The sequence below is a fragment of the Echinops telfairi genome, unplaced genomic scaffold (genome assembly GCF_000313985.2).
Source record: "Echinops telfairi isolate 266 unplaced genomic scaffold, ASM31398v2 ScPeMD7_7424;HRSCAF=8462, whole genome shotgun sequence".
Classification (NCBI taxonomy): Eukaryota; Metazoa; Chordata; class Mammalia; order Afrosoricida; family Tenrecidae; genus Echinops; species Echinops telfairi.
In genome coordinates this window covers 82,500,307-82,510,411 of record NW_022111324.1, presented here as the reverse complement: position 1 = coordinate 82,510,411, position 10,105 = coordinate 82,500,307, and the positions used below count along the sequence as shown (strand labels likewise).

At 44.0% G+C, this 10,105-nt stretch overlaps 1 protein-coding gene across 2 annotated transcripts; it reads right to left on the bottom strand.

Moving 5' to 3' along the window:
- Window positions 1–632: 632 nt before the first annotated feature.
- Window positions 633–7,859, bottom strand: SERPINB1 (serpin family B member 1). Of its 2 annotated transcripts, none has more exons than XM_004699973.2 (7): window positions 7,732–7,859; window positions 6,344–6,520; window positions 5,238–5,375; window positions 4,622–4,739; window positions 3,438–3,580; window positions 3,188–3,355; window positions 633–1,299 (listed from the first exon to the last, which is right to left on the bottom strand). In XM_004699973.2, exons 2-7 carry the CDS (start codon window positions 6,509–6,511, stop codon window positions 895–897), a joined length of 1,140 nt encoding a protein of 379 aa, XP_004700030.1. In that variant the 5' UTR covers window positions 6,512–6,520; window positions 7,732–7,859; the 3' UTR covers window positions 633–894. The 2 variants fall into 2 exon arrangements, with proteins under 2 accessions (XP_004700030.1, XP_045153994.1); XM_045298059.1 differs by lacking the exon at window positions 7,732–7,859 and adding an exon at window positions 7,351–7,472.
- Between the last annotated feature and the right edge of the window lie 2,246 nt (window positions 7,860–10,105).

The window sequence follows — 10,105 nt, the reverse complement described above, 5'->3', positions numbered from 1 at the left end:
TAAAACACCAACTTCTTGACTACACTTGATCCCACCCAAACTCTACACACAGGCAGAATATAGGAAAAGGGAAGAATGGTTGAACACTTTGACCAGGGGCTCCTTTAATTTACTAGTTTAGAAAATAGAGGGATATAGCCAAGCACACAACAATTGCTTCAAAACAAACATAAGGGTGCAGATGAATGGCAATGGAACCAACAGGTGGAAGTCGTGAGAGTGATGAGAATGCTCACGCATTATGAAGAATGTCATCAATATCACTGAAGAACTGGCATAGAAATTGTTGAATGGAAACCTCAACTGCTTTGCAAACCTTCTCCATAAACAAAATACAATATTATTTAAACGTCACAAAATATCATTTACTATTTCACCAAAGAAACAACAAAATATTACTTAAAAACAAAAAGGGACATAGTAGAATACTAATTCTATGGAGAAGAGCGACCCAGCTGTCTTCATAGCCCAGGCTCTTGATCAGGGTGCCCTTCTACTTGCCAATGGAATATGTACATAAGGCTGTCATCCACAGTCGGTGGATCTTGATCACAGTTTCCAAAACTCAACCCATAAAGTAAATCATTGTACTTCTGTGCTCTCCTATAGCTGTCAGAAAAGACTCGGATCCATTCGTTTTTATTGATTTATTTTAATTCATAGTATTTTAATATAAAATCAGTCACTAGAGTTTTGCTACGTAAGAGAGAAAAAAATGATCGAATGTTCAGTCAAAGGGTTAAACAGAGAGAGGAAATTCAAGATTTGTTTCCGAAGAGTGAAATGTTACCATTGAAAACATAGACAGGGCTCTGTTGCGCAATGGATAGCGCATTGTATTTCTAAAAAGATAGACAAGAAAACTCCAGGCCTGACCCCGTTTCTCCACAGTCTCTAAGGAGAAGAAAAACGGCCGAGAAACAGCATGGTATTTGAGTACTTTTGTTGGATAATGAAAAGGAATGGGTGGTCAGCCACGAAAGTTTCCTCTGGCTGCAGCATGCAGAAAGTGGCAATGCCTGCCGTGGCGGCGGCTGCCTCTGTGCCCTCCTCATTTACCTCCACGAAGGACTTATGGATAATTTTTGATACATAGAGATCTCTGGCTCCTGACATGCCAGACAGATCAGCCTTACTACTATCAAAGAGATCCTGCATACCCAGGTGGGCTAGGTGGGAGTTGAGGGTGTAGGTCTCTTCTAACTTGAACTTGGGCAAGCTGACATTGACGTCAATATAACTCAGGTTCTCAGGACGGGTCCACTCATTCAGTTTTTCCAAAGTCAACTGTTCCTCAATCTGGAATGAGAACGAAGAGAAACGGGAGGCGAATTACACCTTACGTAATATTATCAAGCATAACGCATTATTAGGACTAGTATTTGCAGGAGTGAACACAAAATATCAGTTGTCTAAGTTGTTTCCTTCATGTTTTGTGCCAAATCTGATTGTTTTGGGAGGATCTAATTTACTTCTGGCAATGGGTAATATTATTGATAACAGTTGTGTCCCGAGTCATCAGAGGCCCTTTGGACATCCACAATTCATGGATCATTGTGGATTTTCTAATTGGTAAAGTGGTGCCAGGGGAAATGTTAAAAGTCTTCTTTACTCTGACGTCCTGTGGAGCTATGGTAACCTGTAAACCTCAGTGAAGCAGAGGAAGTCAGCTGTAAGGACTTTAGTCCCAAATGCAAATTTTAGAGACAGAGATGACGGGCTAGACCTAGATTCTCATCCAAAAGGGGGATGATGAGTGTGTCCTCCTTGTAGCATTGTTGGGAACATGCAATACATCAACAGAGGGGAAGGCAGTATACAATATACAGTATACAATATACAATAAGTATACAGTATACAGCAAAGTCAAAGGGAAAACTGAGAGGAAGTACAAGAGTCAAAGGCAACACAGGAAAATACGACTACACCCACATCCTGCAGTAACAATAATCTCTGAATTGATACATGCAGATATACACAAAGTAAACAGGGGTGGGATGCAGAAGGGGACAACTACCCATGGACCCATGAATCTATTATAGTTTTGGTAGGATGTTTCTACACGTGTAGTATTTATCTATGTTGCAAATATATCCATGAAGATAGTAGAGCACACAAGGTCAAAGTCATGAAAATATCTTAGTCATAACCAAACACTGAGACAAGAAGTTGCTGGACCTGGAACTCAGGACTATAGTTTTGGGAAGCACCAAGGTCAATGGACGTAGCAAAGTCCACAAAGGCTTTTCTACATCGTATTTTGGTGAGTAGTACCTGGGGTCTTAAAAACTTGTGAATGACCATTTAAGGTGAAACTTTTGGGCTTTCCCCACCCAGAGCAAAGAAGAGTGAAGAAAACCTCATGAAAACAATCAGCCCAGTGAACCATGTGAGCCTCGGCTTCCATGGCGCAGGGACCAGAAGAACGAGTTGGTGCTGAGTTAACACTACCTAAACTAGGAAAAGCTCTGAAAAGGATCCCATTAGAAGGTCCTAGATAGAGTGGAAGAAAAATATGCAATAAAACGCCAAATCATTAAGGAGTCCTTGTTTATTGTTTGAATAGAGACAAGTGGAACTCCCAAACACCTCCTGGATCTAGAACTAAACTCACCTTGTGGCTCAATTTTCAGCCAAACAACCAGCAGATTTGTGAGGGGGGGAAACAACACTAAGGAGGTGTTCACACAGAATAATTAACCATTTGAGATCAAAAGGGCAGCATTTTCCCAAGGACAAATTTCAGAAGGGTTAGAAAAGGAGGAATGAAAATGGGAAACACAGGGGGAAAGTGGGATAAATGATGTTTCATTGTAGGAATTACAATCAATAACATGAAATAAAATGTGTCTACATTGTCGAATAGAAACAGTATTTGCTCTGTAAAACTTCACCCAATTCACAATAGAAAAGGGAATTAAGTAAACTGGCACACGTGAAGTGCTTGGGGTACCGAGTGATACTTAAATGTAAGCTCTTATTATAACTTAACTGCTATTTCTGTCAACAGACAATAAAATCATCATTCTTCTCAATGGGACAACTCTTTTCATGAGGCTAGAGATGTTCCTTTAACAATCAGAGACAATACAAACGTGGAAATATAATGGAAAGAAGCAATAAAAATAAAATTGAATGAAAAATATATAATGTAGAACATGAACCATGAAGTCCAGGAATACATTACCTTCCTCAGACCTGTGGAGTCATCCTCAATGTCATCCGGCAGCAGGATGACCATGCTGAGGTCGCTGCCTTCGTAGGGCAATTCTAGCACACGGCACTTTAGTTCCCGGATGTAGCCAAATGGGTATTTATTCTTCTGATGCATCATTTTCACTTTTTTGGTGTCTTTCTGAGCAAGTGAAAAGGCACAGCACTCAAATTAACTGTGTTTTTTAGAGCAAGACCAGTTCTTGAGAATTACTTTGCCTTACCTTATTTATTCTGAATTGGGCATCTGTTGTGGCTTCTTTCATGAATTTATTCTTCCAGTTGCCTTTGAAATAGATGGCATTCACCAACACAAGCTTAGTCATGCTGTCAACCACACCTGAAGCCAACAGTTCTGGAATTTTCCCTATAAAGCAATATTATATTTAAAAATTTCACATGTCAGAATTCCAAATTTGAACCAACTTTGTTCTGTCATTGAAATGCAATTCGAACATATATCTTTCATCTTAATTGTCCCTTAACATGGGATTCAGTTAGGAATCTTGACCAATGTGTCAAGGTAAATAAGTCAACTTGGGAGGCACACTGGCACGTTGCACATCCATCCCTAGGAAAAACAACACTTAAAAACAAATCTGTACTAGAGCTTCAAATAGGGCGAGGCTCCCTTTCTAGGAGTGTGATCAGTGATGGGTCTTGTTTATTGAATGGTGTTTGTTTTTCAAGTTAAAAAGGGGGGGAAAGTTTTCAATAACAAGTAAATCTGCTAAGTCGACTCTCATAATAAATAACTCAGAAACTCACGGCCATTGAGTCTATTCTGACTCGTCATTCCCTTGTATAATGCCTCTCACCGTAAACCTGGTAACAAAGCACGAAAGTCACGACACATGGATCTGGTGCAGTTCCTCTTCTGAGAGCCAAGCAAACTGGAAGTGTCCTGACTCATAAAAAACGATGCTGGAAGAGAGACTGACTAAATTGGTAAATTGAGCCGGAAGAAGTCATTCCCCACCCTAAATGCTTCCTTTATTTGGCAAGATGTTGGCAAATAATAAAGTATGTGACTACTGATTGCATGCTTCAGACTCCTTTTCATATAGGTATTAAATGAATTTGGCTAGAGTTGGATTTTTCTCAAACACTTCTCCCTTTTGTTTTATATATAATATTAGCTTATGGTTTCAAAATGTCACTTGGCAGAACTTGGGGGGGGGGAGAGCTATTTTAGTTACATTGGAGTGAGATGTCACTTTCGTAAACTTCTAATATGTGGAAGCTTTCTGGGAAAGAAGGCAGGACAGAGTTCTCGTACACATCCCACTTTCGGGCTACGAGCAGGTCTGGGTAGGATGGGTAGGGAGGGGGTGGATAAAAGAGAGTGGGGAAATGCAGGTAGGAATGATGCAAAGGTGCTGCACAAACAGTTCTCTCCATCCCTTACCTTCGGTTTGGCCTTTGACCCATTTATTTATCTCCTTCCTGGCTGCCTCAGAGGCATGCTGGAAATCCACACTGGCCAATTCGGCCCCGTACATTTTCTGAGTTGACGCCAAGAACTCCTGCATACAGTGAACGAGAGAATGAGAGAGAGGGAGAGAGAAATTGCTGCACATCCTACCGAAATGGCTTTCTAAAGTCCTTCGGGGTGACAGAAATCTCCCTAAAAGGCTAACTGACATTCTTACCCCAGCAAATCTTCACCTTTATACTTCTGTAGGCTTGGTTGCATTCTTTTCATAAAGGCCTCCAGCTAAGGTACTCATAAATGAGCAAATACTGCCTGTATTTCAATGTGGTCAAAGTGAATCCGGGGCCCATTGCTCCACTGCAGGGACTGTGGCATACATCCACCAATCACCTAACAGGAATCTCCTCTGCACCCTGCTTTCCTCCTGCACCCCTTGCCTGCAGGTTTTCATCTTAAATCAACATCAGCCCCAAATGATATGGAAGTGGAATGCTTTTAAATGCTTCTAAGCCGACTTTGATCCTGCGATGAAGCGAACAAGTCCCCACTCTGGGAGGGGGTTTCAGAGTGTGCCACGTGTAGTACTCACGGGAAGGAAGTGATAGCTTTTCTCTCCGTATAACCTGTTAGCAATTTTCAGAATGTAGGCAGCACCACTCTTGTTGATGTCCGCGTTCAGACTCTGGAATCTGGAATGGAGCTCTTTCACCGCATCGAAGTGGAATGTCTACAGTAACGAAAACATGCTTTGGAGGACCACTGATTTTGAAATAACAACGGAATTATTGGTGTTTGGAAAGCCAGGTGTTTTTATTATTAATATTGATGATTCCCACAGTCTTTATGAATTTTTCATTAGAGAACAAAGAATATAAAATATATGTAGCTTTGTGGGACATAATTACTGTTTCTACATCACCATTTGTTGAAATTATATTCCGCAAATATGATTGGCTAATGAGATGTAAAAAGAGTAATTATGTCTCACAAAGCTATAGATAGATGCTTTTAAAAAGAAAAACGCAAATGGATGTCCATGTTTATATTACATATCCTATATATTTTTATTGAGTCTCAGGAATAAGTAATAAAAATCATTAGCAATGCAGGAATACAGAACTATTACACACTGAGCCTTTTTTTAATGGCTTATAAGTAACTCACTTATTTTAATATTACAGTTTAAATTTTAGATTTATGGCAAAAGTTTAATTTCCCATAAGTATCAGCTATAATCATAATCTTTCCCGATTTTATGAGGGCTGAGCTACTCCTTACTTTTAAGGCACAAGGAGCAACACTACAGCTGAACAAAGTCCATGTCATTCACCGAGATATGGAATGTTTGCATAGGTTTATGATCAGCCCAGCAGTATTTAATCTGCCTGAACGGGTCCCTCCAAGGGCCACACCACTAGCTTCTGCACCATAGTGTGTATGCTATGTCTCTTCACTCTTGGAACTAGAAAGTTTGTTATAATGTCCTATCAGAACCAATATATTAAAAAAGTATTTTGAAGACAGCATGTTCAATCCTGCTTAAGGCAACGTTATGTACCAGGTATTATTTATGAGCAACATCTTATCACATGCAAAGCAGAAGCCAGAAACTCTTAGCTAAGGAGAAGCTGTTGGAGCTTCCAGGAAGGCTGTCAAGAGGTCTCCCAGGAGACAGACAGGTTTTGCCTTGCTGACCTTGGACAGCTGTGCTGCAGTGTTGCCCTGGGCCCCCAGCAAGATCATGGCCATTGCTGAGGAAATGCTGACGGAGGAGAAGAAGATGTTGCCGGTCGAATCTTTCTCATTCAGGTTTTGGAACAGGTCCAAAGCGAAGTGGGTGTTGGCGGCGCTAAGCTGCTCCATGGTCACGGACTAGGGTAAAGAACAGAGGCCTGAGCTGCCACCCAGGCGTTGGGTCTTCGGTTCATCCTGTCCCCATGGCCCCAAGCTCCCCGGAAACATGCATTTTCTCCCCTTTCACTCAGCAGGGCAAGAACCCCATCTTTCCCGCACACCCATGCTGCTGCAGGTACCCAGGTTTGACCTAGGTTTCCTAAAGGGCTGCAAGGACAGGCCACTCCGCACCTGTCCCAGCCCTGTAGGACACCTTGGGCCCTTGCACACTTCAGTCCAGTCACACACATCCTGCTGTCCCCTCGATTTGGGCCTGTGATGCATTTGGGTAATGTATACATTTTCCAGGAGCCCTGGTGGCCTAGTGGTCGTGCATTAAGCTGCGAACTGTTAAGACAGCAGTTTGAAACCCCAGCTGTTCTGAGAGAGCAAGATGGGAGCTTTCGACTCCTGCAGAGAGTTACGGCCTCGGAAACTCACTGAGGGCAGTTCTACTCTATCTCCCCGTTGGCAGTGAGTCAGCCTTTTCACTCATTGCCCCCAAGGAACCTGACATAAGAACGTAAGAAAGCAGAGGTGTCTACTATACTGAACTCCTGTATAGGAGATCTCAGCATCCTCAGGGTTGAGATCTGTTGATTAACCTTTAGCGGTACCGGATTTAAATAAGTAAAAAAGATAAAGCCACCACAGCCATCTAGTGAATCCTGATGTATAGTGAGCCTACAGATCTGAGCTCAGAGCCTCATCTTTCCCTCGCGGAGCAGCAGGTGGGGTTCAAACCGCCTCCTTTGCCATTGGCAGCCCAGTGCCCAACCCAGCGCGCCACCGGAGTCTAAGAGTGTCACCTGGTTCCTGTCTGTCTACCCATCGATCTAGGGTGGCGACAAAGCGGCCTCTGCCTCTCAGCTCAGCACCAGTGGGTGCTCAGAGCTTCGGTTTGCTGAAACAGCGGCGAGGGGCCAGAACAGGGCGCGGGCTGGGGGGCGAAGCGCGCTGGCAGCGGGCGCTGGGGCATCCCCCACGTGAGGGGGAAACTGGCCCAAGCTGGACCGCCGGGAGGAGGCCGTTCCTGCGAGAAAGAAAACAGCCGGGCCTCCAGTTTCGGTTTGTGCCTCTCTCGGGGCGCCAGCCTGGCAGCCCTCCGCCCACCCCGCCGGCTCAGCTGACTCTCGCGGGCAGGTGCCCGGCCCCTCCCGGCGCGGTGGACCCCGGCATGGTACCTTTACCTGCGGGCGGACTCTCGAGGCTGGGTGAGGTCCGAAGGAAGTCCGGGCGCCTTATAGCGCTCGGCGGAGCGGGGCGGGGCCTCCCCAGGGCGTGTCTGGCCCGAAGGCTTTCTCCCTGACCACCTCCGGGTCGTTGGCGCAGAGCTGTGCCTGGATCCTTCCTGGCAGCCCGGCTTCCCAAAAACTGCCTCCCACTCAATGACCGACAAAGATCTGACAGTTCACGTCTTACCAAACAAGGACGAAATGACCCGAGAAGCCAGGTGTGTCACCTCTGAGAGGGCGGGCTCTTTGTATCGGTCTGGATCCCCAACTCTGTTTTTTTGTGGAAGCAAATTTGGGGCCGCGTATCCTGCCCTGTAGGGTCCTCTGGAGTCAGAGTGGACTCGGCGGCTGTGAGTTTGTTTTGCTTTGCCCAGGGAAGACAATAGGTTTCAAAAAGCATCCTACATATGTATACCTGACCTTTGGTACCAAAGTGCGCTCAGCCGGACCTCCCTTCACAGGTGAAGACTGTTCCCAGGCTAAGCAGGCCAGCTTACCCTGCCCAGAGCATCGATAGCTCATGCTGTGTGCAAAAAGGCGTTCTTAGTCATGTTACTAAAATTTAGACTAACCACTTTTTTCCTGTAAGTCCAAAATGATTCATGTTGAACAGGCAATAATTTTGTGAGGGATGTTTTTGTTTTCAAACATTTGGATATGTAATTTTATCAAAATATATAATGTTTAAAAGGGTGAGATAATTGTGTATTCATGAAATGTCTCACTTGCTTTCTGGCAAACCTCAACATGTGAGGAGGACTGAGAAAATCCATTGTTTCATTAGCATGGATCAGAGTGCAAATGGATTTGTAGACTTTAATGAGCCTGAGAACTTTTGTATGATTAAAGGGGGCAAGGAAGATCATTGTCATGTTGATAAAAATACTCTCCACAGTTAAAAAAAAAAAAAAGCAAGAGTTTGACAACGGAGACCAATAACCGAGGGAAGTATGGGCACTAGAGCGGCCGCAGGAGCGGGCTGGGGCCTCCCCAAGGCGTGTCTGGCCAGAAAGCTTTCTCCATGGCTTCCTCCTAGTTGTTGCCTCGGAGGGCTGTGGCTGTGATCCAAGAATTCAGACTAACCACTTTTAGGTTATTGGAAGAAAGAAAGCAACATTCATTGAAAGACAGCCATAGTAGGTTGAAGTGGTTTGATCATTCCAACCTGGAAGTCCAGACTCGGGGCTTTGTTCTCTGGTCACCTTTTGCATTACATCACCCAGAAGTAGGCAGCCATCTCATTAGCCTCCACTAAGAGGCCTCAGAACCCCTGTGCAGGCTGCTCTAAGTTGGAACTGACTCGATGACACCGAGGTTGGTTGGTTCTAAGAGGTGTAGGTGAAAAAGCAAGGGCAAAAGGCAGTCCTACGTGCTGTCAAATAAAAGTGAGTAAGTACATCGTAAGCCAGGATGTTGTGGTCAGGCGCCATTGAGTCCGTTCTGACTCAGCGATCCTGTGTACAACAGAGCGAAATACTGCCCAGTCCTGCCCCATCCTCACAATGCTTGAACCCATTGTGCAGCCACCGTGTCAGTCCATTGTGTCTTTCACTGCCCCTCCACTTTACCAAGCATGTCTTTTTCCAGGGATTGGTCTCTCCTGATCATGTGTCTAGAGAACATGAGATGAAGTCTTGCCATCCTCACTTCTGAGGAGCATTCTGGCTGTATTTCTTCCAAGACAGATTTCTTCTTCTTTTTTTTCTTTTTCAGATTTATGCTTTTGTCAGTTCGTGGTACTTTCAATATTTTTCACCAGGACCATAGTTCTAATATATCAATTCTTCTTCGGTCTTCCTTACTTAATGTCCAACTTACACAGGCATAGAAAGCAAGTAAAAATACCATGGCTTGTGTCAGGAGCACCTTAGTCCTCAAAGTAACATCCTTGCTGTTCAACACTTGAAAGAAGTCCGTACAGCAGATGTACCCAATGCAATGCATCATTTGATCTCATGACTGCTGCTTCCATGAGCATTGATTGTAGATCTGAGCAAGATTAAATCCTTGACAACTTCAGTATGTTTTTTTCCTGTGTATCAAGAACTTACCTATTAGTCCAGTTGTGGAGACTTTTTGTTTTCTTTACATTATGGTGAAATCCGTAGTGAAGGCGGCAAACCTTGATCTTCATCAAGTACTTTTAAGTCTTCTCCTTTCAGCAGGTCATATTGTGTCATCAGCATATCACACGATATTAATAATCCTTCCTCCCGTCATGATGCCACACTCTTCTTCATATAGTCCAACTTCTCTGATGATTTCCTCAGCATACAGATTGAATAAGTACGGTGAAAGGATACAGCCATGACACACAATAGTATGTCCT